General features: G+C 33.4%; 1 protein-coding gene across 1 annotated transcript in view; it reads right to left on the bottom strand.

Annotated features, from left to right (window-relative positions):
• LOC138819101 (triadin-like) overlaps positions 1-21,301 on the bottom strand; it is a 97,658-nt gene that overhangs the window by 18,934 nt on the left and 57,423 nt on the right. The window contains exons 3-5 of the mRNA XM_070010369.1: positions 17,545-17,706; positions 16,465-16,497; positions 3,011-3,070 (exon numbers count right to left, since the gene is read on the bottom strand). Coding sequence (XP_069866470.1) covers positions 3,011-3,070; positions 16,465-16,497; positions 17,545-17,706 — 255 coding nt within the window. The remainder of the gene's footprint in view (positions 1-3,010; positions 3,071-16,464; positions 16,498-17,544; positions 17,707-21,301) is intronic.

Here is a 21,301-nt window from a genome sequence, read left to right as displayed (position 1 = left end):
GCAACAAAGAAATAATCTTATAAATGTGTTAGAAACAATCGCATGAAAGAAAAAAAAACACTCGAATACATATCTTAGGGTTCATTTCCCTAACATCAACTTATCTGACCTTTTCTGCTTGACTTAGACATATACTAGTTATTGTAAATAAGGGAAACCATGGGACCTATGTTTCTTTGGGCCTGACTTACTTCACTTAATAGAATTTTTTCCAAGTCTTTCCATTTCCTAACAAATGGGGCAATGTCATTCCTTATGATGGAGGCATAAAATTCCATTGTGTATATATACCACATTTTCTTGATACATTCATCTACTGAGGGGCATCTGGCTTGGTTCCATATCTTAGCTATGGTAAATAATGCTGCAATAAACATAGTCATGCTGGTTACTTCTATGTAAATGCTGTTTTCTTCAAAATTGAGAGATTAAGAAGAAATAAAAATTAGTCTGATATTATGAATTTAAATCACTCAATGTATAAAAGTACAGTATTTTTTATCTTACTTGACAAACTCAGAATTGAAATGGATTTTGTGGCCATTAAAAATTAATTAATTAATATCTCTTTATAGATGGTTTTTCAAAAACTGTGCTCCCTGGGATTACATATTTTTTGTTTTTCAGTATTCACAACATCTATGAGAAGACTTATAAAGTTTTATGGAGAAGTACCTCTAAAATCTTTCTGATTACAATAAGATTGTTTTGAAGAAGTAAAGAAAGAGAAAATAGGATGGGAATGTCTCTTCATTATCACAAACCCTTTAATCTCTGCATAAAGTATATTAGTTTCAACATACTGAATCTTTGTAGATGAAGGTACCTCCTGGCTCATTTGTAATCATCATAGATAATTATAGTATTACCATGGAATTCTTTTTCTTGTATTATGAAAGTTCAAAATGCTTTAATAACAATTAAAATTCACAACTGTCAATATATAACCTAGCCAATATTGAATATGATGTACAGTGCTCAATATATATGTGAACCAATGTAAAACTTTATACATGGAACTAATTACAAGTGAGAGGGAGGCCTTATTTTATCTTTGCTACAGATAGGAAAGTAAGAAGTGAAAATAATATATTTCATACATATTCACATAGAAATCCTATGGCAGAAAAAAGTAATAAACTCTCTCTGATCCCTAAATCACTGTTGAACAGGTAAAGCCCTGTTTTCTCTTTTTGGAGCACTGTTCATTTTCCTGGAAAATACTTGGTGTTTTCAAACAATGGTACTGGTAACCAATCTCAAGCCTGGTCTTTGAGAAATTCATTTTTAAACTTCAGCCAATTTCACTCTTGTAATTATGGAAGACTCACTAGTTTAATAAACCTACTCTACAGCCCACTGCTCAAAGTCTTTGAAAGCAGATTGGAGCAGAGTGGAGTCCAAAATGCAAAGTATACCAAGCGCATCACCATATCTGTACCAGCAGAAACAGCTCTTAAATTAACAGTAGAGATTTCAGCCACCCAGAACGAGTTGAGTTTCTGTTTAACCACTAGCAAATGGAAACTGCTAGTTCATTTAGGGTTCCTCAGCCAATTCTTGTCTAAGAGCTGTGTCCAATTTCCCTGACCAAAGGAATTTAAGAATCCAACAAGGAGAGTGAACAGTCAGAAGACATCAGATCCCTAAGTACAAGTATAAATAAGTTTCCACTGAATGAATTTCAATGTTCTGTTTGTGTAAATTATTGGCTGAGCAATCTGGAACAGATTCAAACATTATGATTAAAGACCTAATATCAGATTTGAGCTCTTCCCAGAAAATACATAAAGTGCAGTGAAGAGCAGTGACTTGGTTCTGTAATTCAGATAAAAAATCTGCTGTAGTTTAAGAGTAACTACAACTATTATTCAAAACTCTAATAAGCATTTATGACAGGTAATTTTCATAGCCAATTTTACATAATAAATATTGTAAAATATTTTATTTTTGTTCCAGAGAATTTGTTTCAGATATGCCACATCAAGGGTAATGATTGAGATTGTAATATTTTGTCCTGGCTCATCCGAAGGCAGGCATAACTATTAGGAAAATGTGAGAATGCTTAGAAATATGCTCCTTTGGAATGAGTTTATTTCTACAAGTTTCTTTCATTCTTTTGTTATTCTTTTTAGGGAGTTATTCAAAGGAGGTGCCATTCAACAAAGCTGGTTATGAATACAATGTGTCTTGACAAGTGTCAACCTTTCCATCATTCGCCTCTATCCCTTATGCCTGTACTCTTCCCCCTTCCCCAATTCCTGTTTAATATTTTTGTAACTATATGGATTACCCACAGAAAAGTGCTGCCTGTTAGTTAAGCAAGGCAATACTGGTCATGGTTAAGACGTTTCTGTTGCAAAGCTGCAGTTCCTGGACTCAGTTCAGTGAAAGGAATGCGATTCATCATGCTGTCATTGTCCGTTTACCCTGAGATGTGGGGAAAAGCTACAAGACACAGCCTTCTTCAGAGAGGTAACACAGTGCCTTGACCTTTCTGCATCAAAGACTGTGAAGTCATTACATGGCTTGAGAAATTCATGGTGAAAAAGAAATGAAATCTGGCTCATTAGTCATAGGAAGAGAGCAAAAATATTGTCACAATATACCACAAGCCACAAATATTTACCTGTGGAACTATTTAGTTTATAAGAGCCAGTTGTAACTAATTAGAAAATTGTCATAGATGAACTTGCTTGGATGCCAATCATTAAAAAGTATACACTCATGTATTTATGCCTGAAATTAATTGAGGAGTAAATTTACTTGTGAAAATAATAACGTTTTTTAAGAAGTCAAACTACTACTAATATTCTTTTATTCTTTCATTTAAAATTACAGAGAAAAATATTCCCTAAAATGCAAGAATAATAAGGGATTCATACATTGTACAAATGGTATTTTACCTAGCAAAGGTCAGTCTCAGTTAAAAATATAGCATATATACGACTATATATATATGTATATATAATATATACATAATTAAATAAACATAAAATGCAACACTTACCTTTAGTTTGTATTTTCCTTTCAGGTTTCTCTGGCTTTTCAGTCTTTCCTTTATGTATTTCTAGAAAAATAAAGAATAATTTTAAAACGTTTTGTTTAAAAATATAAAATTTAAATTAGACCATAGCTATGACTTTTTAATTCCGTCACACAGTATATGTTTTTGTGTCTAGCAAAGTTATTGACATTTGAATCTTTGTTACATGTTGATATATAAACAACTTATTTATTTAAAATAAGAAAAAAGCTAGGGCCAGTCCAATAATCAAAGTTACCTGTAAAAGCTTAAAACTGTATACTTTCAGCATTAAAATTTTTCACCAACTATAATTATGTTTTATTTCAATTACTCACAATACAAATATGAATGTGATTTCAATTTTAGAAGTCTTAGTTTGAGGTATTAAATGAAGAATTTGTGAAATAAACTGTAACCATTATGTAACAGGAAATACATCTTAGAAGAGTTCACTTAAGCTATGTTTACAATAAGTATTTGGCACTGAATTTAACCAATAATTACTTCAAGTAAATAAGGATACATTTCATAGAAAAAGTTACTTGTGAAATTTTTTCTAAAGGTCAGGTTTAAAAATGTAGTTCATTTGCTTCTAGATTCAGTTTACCTGCATTGCAAAGTCTTAGAAAATGGAGTTAAATCTGAATTTGCAATTAATTTTAAATGATAGAAGTATATTTGAATTTAAGGTTTGCAAATGTGATCACTACCTCTGTAAAGTGACTTAATCTTAAAATATAATGTTTCATCTTGGAAAATGTTAATTATTTATTTATCATTACTTTATTCAACAAAAGTTATGAGATGACACAAGTAACTATGTAGGTTTACATTTTTCATTTTAAATTTGAATTTACATTTTTGTGATTTTTCCAGAATCTGCTAAAGGCAAAACCTACATATCTTCAGAAATGAGAACTATTAAGGAGGTAATCACTACTATCAACATTATCTTCCTTAAATTCTCACCATTTATCAATCATTTTAATATCCACAGTTCCACTCATCAACCTTCATATCATCCCTGAATTACAATATGGCAAAAAAAATCACTTATGAAAAAACTTCTCCAAGTTTCAATAGAAGATCTCCAAAGGGCTGTGACAACTTCTTCTTCTTCTCAGTAATAGCTCTAAAATCTGTTGTATGGCAATGTTTCGTGCCTTAGCCCTATAAATTCTCAGATCAGTGAACCATTGAGAGATAGATTGAGACTATTATGAGCCTCCTAAGCTATTTAGTAGACTTCCTGGATTCTACCCATCTGATGCTCATAGCCCCCAACTGGACTAACCACATACAATGTGCTTACCATGCATGAACATATAGGAATCATGTCATTAGCCAATACAGATTAAGGCAGTGACAAGTGTTAGTAGGCTGCTTATTTTGGAACTCAACTGGAGTTCATTTTGCCTAAAAAGGGATTTGGGGCAATACTTTCAGATCTGTGTGTGTGTGTGTGTGTGTGTGTGTGTGTGTGTGTGTGTGTGTGTGTGTGTGTGTGTGTGTGTGTGTGTGTGTGTGTGTATTTGTGTGTGAGTGTGCTCATAATTCTATATATGCTCTTGGATAAGGCTTAAATGGGTAACTATAAGACTGTAATCAGAATAGAAACTAGCAAAGGTCCATTCTGGAATTTGGAAACAAACAAGGGGGAAAAAAATCTCAGAAAAATTGAATGAAGAACACTGATCTGAATCTATTCTTGTCCCTGAGTGACGTGGTTGATCTCAGCATTTGAGAAAGCACTTGAGTATTTAGTCAGCTATGAAGCAGGAGTTCCTGTCACTAGCAGTAATATAGATGAACATGGACATTATATGAATTTGGACACAGAATGGCAAACATGTTCTCTATCAAATGAAAACTGTCAGGGCTGATCTTCGAAAGTAAGAGAGTGATAAGGGATTAGGAAAGATACAGTAGGTTAGGAAGAACGGTGACTGGATATGATCAATATACACTCTAATGTATGCATGGAAATACCACAGTGAACAACATGTAGGAAAGCAGTCTCTATTAGTGAACAAAGAGATTATCAATTAAGGAAAAGGAAGACAGGGGAGGGATGAATATATTCTTTAAACTCCACTCTAAAAACATGGAAAGGGACTCTAAAGTAGAAGATAAACATTGGTTGGCTGATGTACTTCATCACTTATTAAACACATACACAAATAAAATGAGTAGAATTAGTTAGAAAAACTGGTCATTTATTTCAGGTAATTTATTTCAGATAATTTTTTTTTCTTGTATAATAAGTAGAATAGGGGTAACTCATGTCTGCAGCTCAAACCAAGCATAAGAAATGCATTCCATGATTCAGACTTAAAGAGAAATTAAATAGCTCTGCCTGTTTTCTAGCTCCATCTCATTTTCCTTAGAGATCAGGTTCTATCTCTGGCATTACTTCCTGTGGCTATTAGATGTCAGAAGGAGCCAGTGACCCCCATGCATGGTGTCCCAACTTGTCTCCTTGAAACTTAGCCAGGAAATGATGACCATTCAGGCTCCTGTGCCACTGAATAACAGCATGTTACCAATTTAGACTTGAGACAGACACTGTTCTCATACACAGACCATGTCTAATTTGTTACCTCCAATGAGCCAGTATAGGATCCTTTGTACAACACTGGATAGTTAACTTTAAATAATTCAGGTCAGTGTTAAAAAAGCATTTATTGCCTTTTGGTTTTCAGAGGTTTTCAAAAAGTTTCAAAGAGAGGTTACAGGAAACAAACTTTCATATGTGATGGTAATACCAGCACTTAATTGTAATAATTTATCTAAGCTTCCTGTAACATGAAAATGATGTGCATAAAGCTGTATTTAAAAATCACTCTTTACTTGGGACACTGGTGGCTTAAGCCTATAATCCTAGCTCCTTAGGAGGCTGAGATATGAGGATCATGGACCAAAGCCAGCCCAGTCAGGAAAGTCCCTGAGACTCTTATCTCCACCTAACCACCAGAAAACCAGATGTAGAACTATGGCTCAAAGGGGGAGAGCACCAACGTTGAGCAAAAGAGCACAGAGACAGTACTCAAGCCCTGAGTTCAAGCCCCACTACTGACAAAAAAAACTAAAATAAAATAAAATCATGCTTTAAAGAACAGAGTATTTAAACATAAACCAAATCTGAATACAAGTGACAGAGAAAAGGATAGTCCTATTATTTGCCTCCAAATATAGGTGTTTTGGAAATAGAAAAAAGTCAATAGTCAAATGGCTCTGAAAGGTTTGTTAAGTATCTGCACCTGATGGAATCGAAGCTTTGATTGCAACTGGAAAATACTAAATGTTTTGTGATTTAGAAGGAAAATTGATAAAAGTATTTCAATCCAGATGTGCGAGTAGCCATAAATCCCAATGTGTTAGGTAACAATCCCTTTGTTATGCTGCAACACTGGTAGTCTTGCCATGTTATACAAATCACTAACAGAGAGGAAAGCAAGGTCTTTCCACAGAATGAGGCAACATTTTCCTGTTTCTTTTACTATGTCTTATTTACTAATGTTTTTTAACATGGCTTATAAAGAGAGAACTGGAGAAAACATTAGGTGTCTCCTTTTAGATTCTTATTCATTTCTCACTCTAAAGTAAAAACTTGAAGTTACCAGAAAAAATTTATGTTGCTAACTTTTTGATATATCTATAGCTTTCCTTCATTTAAGGAATCAAATAATTTAAACTTAATTTCTATCTTTTAGTATTCAATGGAGATAATGAAATATACTCAGACTGGACTTTTAAGTTTAATGTCAACCAATATGAGAGATTTTGAGTTTATAGAAAACAAAGAAGATATAATGATTTATTATAGCTTGAAAATAACTAAAATTTGTTTTTGTGATTACTCATTTCTAGATTACAGTGATTTGTTTTCATCTCCATTTGAAAGATGTCATAAATCTATTACATTTATAAATTTATAAATCTATTATATTCTAATATAAATTACCATCTTTTTGAGAGGGGAAGTACTAACGTTTGAACTTAAGGCCTTGAACTTACTTAAGTGGTAGGTAATCTACCACTTAAGCTATGCCTTCAGCCCTTTATGGTCTGGTTATTTTTCAGATAGCATCCTCCTTTTTGCCTGCGCAGATGTGGACCACAGATCTCATCCTATTGTGGGATGACCAGTGTGATCAGCAATTTAAGATGAGTCTTATAAACCATTATCCCCTGGCTTACTTTGAATTGCTATCTTAGTGTTCTCCGGTATTACACACATAAGCAGCTAGTGCCTACAAATATCATCTACTCTGACTGCAAAATAAAGACTGGCATGATTTTTTTATAAGATCTATACAAAATATTGTTATTTCTAATATTTAGTGTTAAAGGTAATTAACTGGTACTGGAGACACTGTGGCCACTTCAAATCTCAGCCCCATTACCAGCTGTGTAAATTTCCTTTCTTCATCCATAAAATGATGTTAATAAGTACCCACCTCATAGGTTTACTTTAGGATTAAAATAAGTCAAATGTAGAGAATCTCTGGAATGTCAAGTACCACGTGGACATTGGCTGTTATCTTACTATTACTTGTACTTCTCAGTAAGTAGAAACTTTGACAATGGCAAGATTAATGTCTATTTTGCTCCACACTAAAGTTTAATACCATACAGGATGATTGACAAAGAATAACTACCTGGTTACCAACTTGAAATAAATCACTATTTGATCACACTTAAAAGAAAAAGGTTTAGGCGAAAAAGGTGGATTATGTCTTACCTGCTCTTTATGGTACAACTCTACATGTCTACTAAATTGATTGAAGATGATTTGTAGGGCTATAGATGAAGTTTATTGGTATTGAGCCCTTGCCTAGCATAAAAGAGGGCCTAAGTTTGATCCCCAGAAGTACAGAAAGTAAATACTTGTTTTACCTTATATGAAATGGAGGGAGACGTTGAAGAATTTTCTATTTATTGAAATAATATAAATGTCTGAATATTTTGAAACTACAAAATTTATTCAAAAGTTTTTCATATTTCCTTTTTCTGCAACACTGAGAAAGAAGCTAAATGATGGTCAACTTGAGGACAGCATGAATATTTCTCAATACGTTAATACATCATAGATGTTTATTAAAATATACCAAATTTTATTCAAGCAACTACTATATGTCTTATACTTTTTGTTATATTCATAAATATTTTTCTAGAAGAGTGCATTATTCAATACTAATGAAGAATAAGAAGAGAATGATACTCTCCTCCTTGAAGCTAATATATTATTTATGACTATGTAGGCTGAATGCAGATATAGACACATGACAACAAATGAGTGTATTATACTTATAATAAAATGTTGACATCTTCATGACTGTTACACGTTCTAGTTTTAAATTAGAATATGCTACTTCATCTCACTTTAAAAAAAGTGTACAAAACTTCTTATTCCTCAATATAGTCATTACCTGACTCATGGAACTGTAATTCCTCTGTACATCACCTCTATAACAACAATAAGTTAGTAAATTAATTTAAAAAAATGTATTCCTCCAAATTTCTATTTCCTTCATTCACTTTTTGTTATTGTTACATTTATCTAACATTTCCTGTTAGTGAATAGACTAATTACAATAAAGTCTGCCTTCTTTTTGCCTACTATTTGTTTATGTATTTATGGTGTATGATATATATATATATGTAATGTAAAATTTGAGATTTGGCAAATATGCTGTTGGTGGACATCTGTGGAAATAAGTACAGACTTTTCTGAACCTGTTTAGTTTCCCCAAATGGTATTTTCAGTGTATTTTCTAGTTCACTTGGTGCATATTACATACTAATTATACATTAAAATATATAATTAATAGACAAAATCCCCAAAACTTCCAAATTTGCATTGAAAATTCACTCCATTGATTGCTGTCAGAATGTATTTATCTTAGTCCTATGGTTACCACAGTGGCATGGCAATCATTAATTAGGTCTTTAGATATTTCCAATAATCTGAGCATGACTTCTACTTGATCGTTGCAAAGAAAGAGTATGGGTAACAAGCTTTGTGGATGGTGGTGGTAGCAACAATAGCTAGTGGTAGTGAAAATAGAAGGCAATAAATGGCTTCTAAAAAATGAATTTATTTCATAGTTAGGTTCCTCTAAGTCACTTTGTTTTATTACATGTACTTTTGCTTATGACAAATAGCTTTTATCTATTTATTATCTTAACAAAACTCATTGTTGAGTACTTTATAATTTTGTTTTAGACATGCATGACCAGTTTAAAGCAAGTATTTTTATCTATGAATGCGTTGCTCTATTAATAAATTCAAAATGTAATCAATGTATGACAGAAACAAGAAGTTAAAAGGATAATCTCTGTCACCAAGGCAACTATCCCCTGATTCAAAATGACAACCCAGTTTATTAAATTATTATGTGGGCTGTGGATTTCAAAGAATGCCTTTTATCTTTGTTTTCTCTAGATATCTCACAAGAATAAGATAAAAAGGCTCTTTTCTAATTTTTTCTTTTTAATATTAAAAATTTAATTTACTTACGCATTTGAACACAGTGTCTATTTGTATGATTTTGCTAATTATCACTAGGACACAAAAATAATTATCATAAATGACTGAGCAAATGTAGTTAATTTTAGTATCTAATTGAATAATGCTAAGGAACTCTCAATATTTTAGACAAATATACCAAATATGTTCAGGTATCTGCATTTTCTGATACTTTTTCTGTTATCCAGACTAATAAGTTTTCAAAGAAGTGCACTGTGTACCATGAATAAAAAGTGTGATAATGACAGTGCTTACTTCTTTGAAACACCTATTGTTTACACTTATTTTATATTTATATTATATTTACACTTATATTATTTACATTTATATAGTGGATATGGTGGTAGGCAGATATCTTCACGGTATCTTTCTACAGAGACGTTCAAGCTCATAAATATAAAATAGTGTGTTTATTTTTTATACTTTATTATTATTTAGTAATACAAGTAAAACATTTGCATAAAAACAGTCTCAAATAATGTCCCGAGAAAATCTCTACATCTCTAAACTGAACATGTTACAACAATATCTATATAATCTCATTTTTTTTTGCAACTCTATAGTCTTAGGTTAGCTATTTCCCCATTTTAGGTTTTATTTTCTTTATTTATAAAATGAAATATACTTTCCCAAGTGAGCATGAACCAGACAGATGGAAGTGATTTCAAATAAGATCTTTTGTTAAGTAATTACCAGTGTAGTTTACAGTTACAGAGGAGACATTGGCTGGAGTTAGGGTATGTGCTTCAAACTTGGTGATATACTAGACAAGATCAATGTGGGCTGTTCATCAGAATCATCTGGGGAGATTTAAAACCTATTCCAGAGCTGCAAACCTAATCAATGGGTCTTTCATGCTGAGGAGACATAGGATCTGCAATTTAGATAAGCTTTCAGTTGATTTCAGAGCCACAGTCAGAAGTGGGAATTACTGTCTAGCTCAATGCCTCTCAAATTTTCATGTGCATATGAATCTCCTGGAGATCTTAAAATGCAGATTGTGACTTGGTGAAGGTACGTGCATGCAGGCTGGATTTTCAGATAGCCCCCAGCTCATGTAAAAGTTGCTGCTTGAGTTGTACTTTTGAGTTGTAAGGATATAGTACAGATGAAATTCTTGATACGTAATAAAGTCTAACCACATGACTTAATTAGAGCCAGAAGCATGATAGCTCAAAAGGATGTGTAGGTCAGTAAATCCAGCATCTTTGTTTTACAAATGTGAAGATTAGAAGGCACCAAGGTTAAGTGACTTAACCAGAAGAGGTCAAACCTGCAAGAGATCCCTGACTAGTACCTCCTTTCCTTCTTCTTTGCAGCTTGCCTCAATCATGTTTCAAATTTTGATATATTGTGTTGAAGAACATTATCTAGTTATTTATTTTCTTGAGTTTTCTTGGGAATTTTATTATTAGTTTTCTACGTGACTTTTTTATTATCAAGAAGTAGTTCAAAAAGTTTCAATTCAGGAAGTGGCGCTATAGCTCAAGTGGTAGAGCACTCGCCTTGAGCTGAAGAGCTGAGGGACAGCGCCCAAGCCCAGAGTTCAAGCCCCACGACCGACAAAAAAAAAAAAAAAAAAAAAAAAAGTTTCAATTCAACATGTCAGTTTGAGGATAATGCCTCTTGATCAAGCCGGGCACCAGTGGCTCACACCTGTAATCCTAGCTAGTCAGGAGGCTGAGATCTGAGGATGGAAGTTCAAAGCCAGCCCGGGCAGGAAAGTCTGTGAGGCTCTCATCTCAAATAAACCACCAGAAAGCCAGAAATAGTGCTGTGGTTCAAGTGGTAGAGAGCTAGCCTTGAGCTAAAGAGCTGAGCAACAGAACCCAGGGCCAAGGTTCAAGCCCCACAACCGACAAGAAAAAAAAAAAGTCCCTTGATCAATGTCACTACTTTGATTGAGGAATGTTAATTATCTATACTTCAACAATCCAGGTCAATGTGACATTGTACTTTATCATTCATTCTTTTCTTTTCTTTCTGGATTTTTTTACATTGTTGTTTGAACTTAGGGTCTTGCCTTATTAGGGGTGTCTGTATCACTTGAACCAGGATTCAGGCCATTTTTTCCTTTTAATTTTTTTTACAGGTTTGTTGTTGTTGTTTTGCTTAGGGCCAGTCTAAAACCAGATTTCCCCACCTAGCATCCAGTAGATCTGGAACTACAGAAGTGCCCCACTATGCCATGTTTACTTGTTGAATCAGGTCTTGCTAACTTTGCCAACTGTAATTGTCTAATCTCTGGAATTATACACATGTCACCACACCCATGCCCTACTTTGCCCTTTTCTATTTTTTTTCTTACAGTAAGTTTATATACAGTAGTCACGATATGTAAACAAAAGGAAGAGGAATTCACTTATCTTCAACTGGCCTCAAATTGTATCAAGTCCTCTTCTTTTGCAAATTAACTATTAGAATGGCAATGGCTCTTACCTTGGTTATTGTTTAGAAACATATTGTTGAAACTTTAAAATTTCTGTTTTTAGGGGATGAGTTACGTCACATAGTTTTATTTAGATATGCCTCACTTACCATTCAAATAATTTATTTAAAATGTGCAATCTAATGTTTTCTACTTGTTCTCAGAATTATGAACGCATCACCACAACCAACTGTAGAATATTTTCATCATTCATCAAAGAAATTCCATAAGCATTAGCTCTCCTCCACCCCAATCCATATCTCCTCTCTTGCTCTTCCTTGGTAATTGGTCTGCCCCTGAGATTTCAATGTCCTATCTAAGAGGGGAGGTAAACAAATGTGGAATTTAAAACAATAGGGGTATGTCTATCTCGTGTTCTTGTTACAATCCATAATTATAATATCGGTGTAATGTTTGAGATTCAGGAACTACTCCCTTTCCTAACTTAGTGCCCGTACTTTGGTTGAGGTTACCTCATTCTTTAGTTCCCAGGATAGACCCATTAGCAGGCTCTGACAAATTTGCACATTATATCTTTTTTTTTTTTTTTTAGCAAACCGTGCTTTGTTACTCAGTACAAGTCAACGAAATTCAACTGAGTTGTTTCAACGGAAATATTTCTTAGAAAAGAGCTGCTTCTTTTCCTGGGTCACTAAGGTAAAGTAACTTTGGCTTCAAGATTCTGGTGACCATGTTTGCCAAGAGAGAAGAAAGAGCTGCTTAAAGAAGGAAGAGAATGTAACAGGGAACACCCAGGCAGAGGCTAAGAAATTATGTACACTATTATACATAGATATGTTTATATGCCTATATCGAACTTTCCTTGATGCCAGCTCCCTCTATACTCTGTCTGTAATGACAGAGTTAGATTCAGAGTTAGATCCAATGATCGCAGTGAGAGACAGGGAGCAGTTAGGGCAGTAAGTTCTTCTTGTTGTCTGAGAGCAATTATTGAGAATTGATACAGACTTACCTAAGTAAGTCTAAAGAGAGATCCAAAGATGAACAATGTGACTAGGGCCTACCTAGTAACCAATATTGAGAGGCAATGAATTACAATAACTTTAGTCACTTACCCATTCTTCCTTCTTTATTCAGGCATTATTATTTTCCAGACAATGTTCAGCCTGGTGTGCAAACCACAGAAGTTGCCAATGAAAGTTCTGGCACGCATACATACTCATCCATCTTATGGCCAAGGACGTAATACAGCCCTCTGAATGGTCTAATGCTAAAGCCTTGAATATTTATGATGCTGAGATTGCCTAGCTCTTCCTCATTTACTCTGACCGTAGGCAACTATTGTGGAGTTCAATAAAGTAAGGAAAGTACACAATGAGAGAACTAAGTGTAAATTTAGTGAGCATTTTTTTCTCTTTCAACTTGCAGAGTTTGGGGCAATTCAAAAACATGACTGTACAGATAATGTGATTTGCTTGTTCTGAGAAGAGCAGTCTGCTTCTCAGTCACAGGCATGCATCAGGATACAGGACACCAGGCTTTGTTAGGGACCACGATGCTCAGGCATCAGGTCAGTTCCTCATTCTGACAGACAAGCAGTTGGACACAGAGTATAAAGGCGTTTCTGGTGCTGCCCTCAAAGGCAAAAGATAGATCTACAATTTGTAAGATCCCAGGGAAACTAAAACAGAAAGCCAACTTTCCAAAAAACAAAAAAGTAAGTATTTTTCTTATGAGTGCAGCTGGATAATAGTGATTTCCTAACACGTATAAAACCTGGGTGGTATCCCTAGCGCAGCAAAAACAACAGAATTCTGGGTGTACCTAGCTCTGAATCACTACAATACTACTATTCTACATTTATTATTTCTTCACTTTAAAGCTAGATCTCAGGAAAAAGCATTATAAAGTAAAATTCCTGGTTAAGAGATTATCCTTATCTTCTAAAAGTACATATTTGAGAGTACACAAATTGTATAATGATTATTCTTATAATATACAGATTGACTGTAGATGAAATTTAGGTAAGAATAAACTGTAAAAAGGAGATAAGAATATCCATTATACTGTACTTAGAAGTATTAGTACAAAAACAATCTAAAGCTATATACCTGCTAGAGAATTATACTTTCTATGAATGTTTCCTAATCTGACAAGTCAGGGAAGTTAGTGAAATATTGAATATTAATATTAGACATACAAAAATTGTATTTTTGTTATGAACCAGTATTTTACTTTTGAAAAATACAGAAAACTCCAAAGATGCCTGCACTGAGTAGACATATATAGTTAATTTTTCTTTTAGCCTACTGAATTCTCTCTCTCTCTGACCCCCGTCTTTGTATGTCTCAGAGTGAATGTAGCATCTGTGTCATTGGGCATGACTCTTGAGTATTTGCTAATAATTTAATGTTTAAAATTATTTTATTATCTAAAGGTTACAGTAATCTAAAGATTACTGTAAATGTCATTCAAAAACAACATTGCTACATTCCATTAATATTTGGTGGATGAACACCTAATAACAAATATGTTGCAAACTTATTGAAGCTATTTGGGTGTCTGTGCCAGCGTAGGGACTTGAACTCAGGGCCTAGGAGCTGTCCTTGAGCTTTTTGCTCAAAGAAGTGTTTTATTACTTGGCTACAATACCACTCTGGCTTTTAGTAGTTAATTTGGAGATAAGACTCTCATGGACTTTCTTTGAACAATGAACTTCAGATCTTAGTCTCCTGAGTAGCTAGGATTATAGTCATGTGCTATTTTTATAATGACCTTATAGTGATACAATGAATGATAAATTCTTGCTTAGTAGCTGCACAAATGAGACAAGGTCAGAGGCCCATTGTTTTAGCATCATTTTGGGTTGACATTCTAGAAATTTGACAATGTATCAAATTTGTCTTTATCTTGAAAGTATCAGTAAAACTATTATAAATTTGGATATGTTTTCAGGAAAGTAGATTTTGGAAAAGCATATTATTTCTTAAAAAATGTATACATTTGTATACTCCTTACAGAATGAGCTTAATATATCTGTGATGTGTATGTTGGTATGAGACTATTCTTGATAGTACCCATTCCAGATAAACAAAATACCCACCTATCCACAGCATATAACTGTGGATCCAGGAAATGGCATTTACAGAGTTATTTGGTGTTCTTATTTTAAAACTTTTAGATAATTACATGATACAAATATGATATTTTCTAATGGTTCTGTGCTTTGGACACTTTTTATGGAGAGATTTTTAGCAGTATTTCATATTTTAAAGTTGACAAGTTGAAAAATAAATATTCATAATGATTATAAAAACACTAGGTGTATGTAATGCCCTAAAGCTATATTTATATATAACAATACAGTTACAGACTAGCATTAAAAATTTCATCCATATTAATAACCTGTTTAATAATCAATTCTGTGACCCTGAGTTTAGCTGACTGGACCATTATTCCACATCAAGTTAGAAATTCTAGCTTGGCCCATAAACAACAAGTTGGTAGATCTTTTATTTGGCTAAGAACAGTAATAACTTGGAAAATAAATCTAAAAATTTTGTTCATTTAAATTAAATGCCTTAGGTATACACAAGAGAGTTAAGTAAAATATATTCCCACCTGGTAAATTCGCTAATATAAAATGACTAAACATTGAATATCTACAAATTGAAATGAGTTTTAGAATCATTTGAAGAAAAATGTTCTAAGAGATTAGTATTTTAGATTATAAAAATACATCTTAAGGGCTGGGAAGTTGGCTCAGTGGTAGAGCGCTTGCCTTGCATGCCTGAAGCCCTGGGTTTGATTCCTCAGCACCACATAAGCAAAAAGAAAAAAGCTCGAAGTGGCACTGTGACTCAAGTGGTAGAGCGCTAGCCTTGAGCTGAATTGCTGAGGGACAGTGCCCAGGCCCAGAGTTCAGGCCCACGACCGGACCCCAAAAAAAATCTTAAACCAAAAATTTAAATATAAAACACATAAAATAGCATATGATGAGATAGAAGTATACAAATAAAATATCTTCCTTAATAATGTTAAAAGCAAAATTTTAAATGTAGAATTGGCATGAGAAATATTTTACAAAATATTATATAATGATCCGGGTGCTGGCAGCTCACGCCTATAATCCTAGCTACACAGGAGGCTGAGATCTGAGGATCACAGTTTAAAGCTAGCTAGACAGGAAAGTAACCACCAGAATATTGGAAGTGGCGCTGTAGCTCAAGTGGTAGAGCACTAGACTTGAGCTAAAGAGCTGAGGGACAATGCCCAGACCCAGAGTTCAAGCCCAATGACCAACATAAAAAAATAATCGACTTAAAAATTGCAGGATCTGCTTCATCAGAAGAAACTGAGTATTGCTCCTCAGTATAAAATTTGATGCTGTCATTAAATAAAACTTCTGTACTAAAAATAAAATTAAAGGAGCAAAACAAGTAAAATATATTGAGTCACACTGAAAATCAATTATTACTATGAAAAGAAATATTTTCAAAGGTGAAAATAACCAACCTTTTTTTTTCAAGGGAGGCTCTTCTATTTCTCCTAAATGAAGACAAAAATATTAAATTAGAAAACTTCTTAAGATGGGGAAATATGGCTAGTTGTGCATTTTTTTCCATTTACTCTTAAAAACCCTCTTATGTCTGAAAATCATAGTTCTTTTATTTTGCTTTCCAAATTCTCAACTGGTAACTTTGATTATGTACTTTTATTTGAGATAGCTTTATTTCTATGAGTTCAATAAAATTGTGGCTGTGGTCCAAATTATACATTATAGATCATATATCATAATAATTTCAATTCCTTGATCATTGTGACTTGTCATGGTGCTAAAACAAATATATATTCAGACAAAATCATGGAAGAGGCCTCTCACTATATGAGCTTTTCTGTTAGCCAAGTCTGAATACATAATTTCTGGTGAATAATCTTAACCTGAAAATATGTCATTTAGCCAACAGAATCACTGTTCTTTGTCCTTTCAATACCCATTCAGTGGTAGCTTATATATAAGAGCTTATTTTGCTGTTTCCTTTTATTCATTAATATATATGAGAGAGCTGAATAATTATGTGACATTTAGAATGTGTCCTTCCACTCTATGCTTCAATTAGGTTCAATAAATTGACTATTTAAATTGTGCATTTAATAAGATAGTTTCCTGCTGTTTGACACTGAACAAAAGTAAGGTTATAAAGCATATCTATTTCTTAGTTTTAATGTTTTTATTTCAATCTTCCTGGAGATAAACCTGAAAAATAGCCACAATATTTTCTCAGAGAAGTATATTAAATATACGTGTCTATTATGGGCTTGTAGGTGTGTATAATAAGATTCTTTGTATTATAATGCTCCCATAATAGTAGCATCAAATTTTGACATTTTTCCATACTGGCAGATAAATTATAACATGAAAATCAAATAGAGATCAATTTAGTCTATTTTTCAGCTTACTGAAATACTTTACTATTCAGAAATATATTGATTCAACCTGACCTAAGTGTTCATTTGGGTAAACCTTAACAAATTACTGTCACACATATCTAATATTGGTCCCAACAGTTAGATTTAACTCTATATTCTCAGTACCTTTATCAATGTCCTCTTCCACATCATCATCTTCATCATCAGCCTCAGATGAGATGATGTCAGACAACAAAGAAAAGAAGCCATAGACCCAGTCTGTGGTTTCCTCCACAGCATCGTGTACAAGTTTGAGAGGATCTGACCCAATCCTGGCAATGGAGCTTGCTGAAAGTAATGAGAAACAAAACAAACATTTCACAGTCATTCCAAAAGAAACTAAGAAAATTTGGTTTGTATTTTCATAATTTGTTTTTTTGACACAGTGAATATATCATTTTCTAAAATTTAAATACCCACTGGCTATAATATTTTGCATCAAAATGGAAAATGTTATGCTGTTATAATGCTTAAGTAAAAAGAGAAATTATAGAGCCTGATGCTGGTGGTTCATGCCTATAATCCTAAATATTCAGGAGGCTGAAATCTGAGGATCATAATTCTTAGCTAGCCTGGGTCTGAAATTCCATGAGATCTTATGTCTATTTAACTACCAAAAAGCTGGAAGTAGAGCTTTGACTCAAGTAATAGAGCACTAGGCTTAGCCAAAAAGCGCTCAGGATCAGCTCCCAGAGCCTAAGTTTGAGCCCTAGGACTGCTACATTTCTGTCAGTTAACTAAACTGTTTGTGGTCAAATTAAGACCAATTGGTCTATTTACTATAATTCTTTCTTTCTTTTTTCCTTATTTTTTTTCCAGGGCTGAGGACCGAACCTAGGGCCTCACGCACACCAGGCAGGCACCATTCCGCTGGGCTAAACCCCCAGCCCCTATAATTCTTTCTATAGAAGGAAAAACCTGTAATTTCAGGGCAGTGATTATGTCAAGTGCAAGCTTCATTCAATTAGTTTTATAATTATTAAACATCCTAGTACCTTAATTAAAAAATATTTAAACTTCTAGTAATATCAATAAATCTTTTTATTATATCTTAGGGTATTTTTAAAACATGGATAATGAGAAATTAAATAATAAAAGTTCAAGTAAATAGCAAGGTTAGGGATTTCCAAAGATTGTTTTTCTAATGATTTGAAAATTGCTCTGAGAAAGCAAGAGGAACCTTTAAGATCTAATTAAAGAGATGACTAAAAAATTGGTAGAAAAATTCACCTGATTTTTCATCAATATGTAATTCAGTTTTAGAGCTATGTTTTTTCCTACTTAAAAATATTTTAGGTTTTTAGAGTATCTATCCTTTTCCAGAGATCCAAATTATATCAGTGTATTATATCATCTAAAGGTTAAGTATTCCAAAATAAAGCTTTTATTCTGATTGAGATAGGAAGTCATTGAAAGGTGGAGCAGATGAATAAAATGCTTAAGCGTAAGAAGCCTTTTATTTCCTGTGCTGAAGATCTAAATGATGACAGTTAGAAACAGTCAGACAATGAGCAGCCAAGTGGAATAATTTGGAAGAAAGATGATGGTAATTTTTGGTAGTCTAGTAACTGCATATGATATGAGATGTGGTCAGGTTCAGAATGTAATTCTGTGAATTTAATTAACGGTATATGCTTTCAATTTGGCTCTGAGACGTGAGAAAAGAAAGTTACCAATATAACTTCAACATTTTTGGTATGAGAAACAATAAGGATAGAAAAATCACATCTAGTAAAATAGAAGAGGCCAAGAAAAACAAAAACTAAAACAAAAAACATCTAGCTTTCCTATATTGAGAGGAAAGGTAAAATAAAAAAAAGTAGCCAAGTTTTAGACTTCCCACACTTATAATGCCCATTAGACAACTATATACAAATGTGTATATATAGATAAAAATATAGTATATACTTATAACTTCCAATTCAAGTGACATACACAGAGAGAGAGATACACATCTGTATATGTACATAATTGAACAACATCAACAAAAGCTATCAAACTGAGAAGTGGAGATGAGGTTTGAGGATAATATGGGCAAAGGATAGTGAGACCCTTATCTTGTAAAAACAGGCCAGGTATGGAGATCCATGCTGGTCATCTGAGCTATGCAAGAGGAACAAGTAGGAGAATCATAGCCCAGGTTGGCTCAATTAAAGTCAAAGAAGGCTGAGGATATGGCTCAGGGGTAGAGTACTTGCCTAGCAAACATGAGTCCCTGAATTCAAAGCCTAGTAAATAAATAAATAAATAAATATCTACAAATCAAAGTTCTACCTCAAGTTAGGAGCTTGAGACTGCAACAAGGTTGAGAAGCTATGGTATTACTTAGGGAACCAGGAAAAGTTCACTATTTAGAAAGCAAGGATGTAAAGCATCTAAAGAGAAAAGAAAACATACCAAGGAGAATAAAGTGATCAAGTGGCCAAGAGGACTTTAAGGACCATGATATCTAAGAATGCTCCTGTTTTTTAAATTTTGTTTTATTATAAAGATGTTGTACAGAGGGATTACAGTTACATGAGTAAGGTAATGAGTACATTTCTTGTCAAGCATTATTACCTCCTATATTATTGTTACCATATAAGATAATGCTAAGTGAAATGAACCCGAAGATATGGACATAAGAAGTCTTTGTTGTTGTTGTTTTTAATGTACTATGTGATTTTTTTTTGCTTCCTTTGTATCATCTCTTGTTACTGTACTTGATGTCGGTACCCTGCATCTTGTATATACATTTGACTAATTTGGGGAAGAGAAGGGGAATAACAAAACACTGAAACAAGGAAACAGGATGACGCATTGCAACATTGATGCCCACAAAACACTATATTGGAAATGAACTTTACAACTTCAGGTGAGAAGAACAACAAAGAATGCTCCTTTTGGATACAATGTGACTGATGTCATTGAAGAGAAGGTTCATCAAAGTGCCTTCAAGGTCAAATGGGAGAACGTGGAGGGGGGCAGTAAGTATATTTTACTGCAAATGAGAAAGATGGAGTTATATTTGGAGAGCAACTTGGATTCCAGTTGTTTTTTTAAAAAATTGCATTATTAAAATGGAAAGAATCAACATTGGCCTTGACTAAGGAGAAAAGAGGGAAATGGGAAAAGTATTCCTAAGGAAACTTTTTATTTGATGTTTTTATTTTTGTGGGGTTGGTGAACAATACAGACCAGTAATGATCTCCAGTAATGAAATAGTCTCAGGGAATCCTAGCTCTGTAATTATTGATAACATGCCTTCACATTCTCCACCTTATTTTTACTGCATTCAAGAGTTTTATGAGAACATGAAAAAAATAGTAGTCTGAGTGTTGAGATTAAATCTTAGAGAAAGGAAATGAATTGTTAATTGCCATTGAGAACTCTCAACAATATGGAAGAACCTAGATATTATGCTGGCCCCATTAAAGGCATTTTTATCACTAAGTTATTTCTAGTAGCAATGCACTAGAAATATGATTTTTATGATTAAAGTAGAGGAGAATATTTCCTTGTTCTTCATCTTTTTAAAGTATTAATTGAGGAAGTTCACAATAAAATCCTACCAAATAGTTGCCATTCTATTATGCCCATGCTAAAAGGCTCCATGTGAAGTTAGCTGCTCCAGGTACATGGTATCTTCAAATCAGAACATTTTCAGAAAAGCAAAGTTTGTAGCATATGAATATATTCTGATTTTCAGCCAGGTGAACAACTTCTTCAGATATCATCTCCAAACCATATCAACAGTGAACATAAACAATGCAACTCAAACATTTATTGATTTTTTTTAGTGCTTAACAACAAAGATGGAACTTAACACTTCATGTTCTCACTTTTTTTCCTTCCATATCTTTTCTGCTTTCTTGTTTTCTATTTCATTCCAAGCTAACAGTAA

This window comes from Dipodomys merriami, unplaced genomic scaffold (assembly GCF_024711535.1).
Source record: "Dipodomys merriami isolate MVZ:Mamm:240054 unplaced genomic scaffold, mDipMer1.0.p SCAF_8, whole genome shotgun sequence".
NCBI lineage: Eukaryota > Metazoa > Chordata > Mammalia > Rodentia > Heteromyidae > Dipodomys > Dipodomys merriami.
The sequence above is the reverse complement of the archived record's forward strand: the minus strand, read 5'-3'. Positions and strand labels throughout refer to the sequence as shown.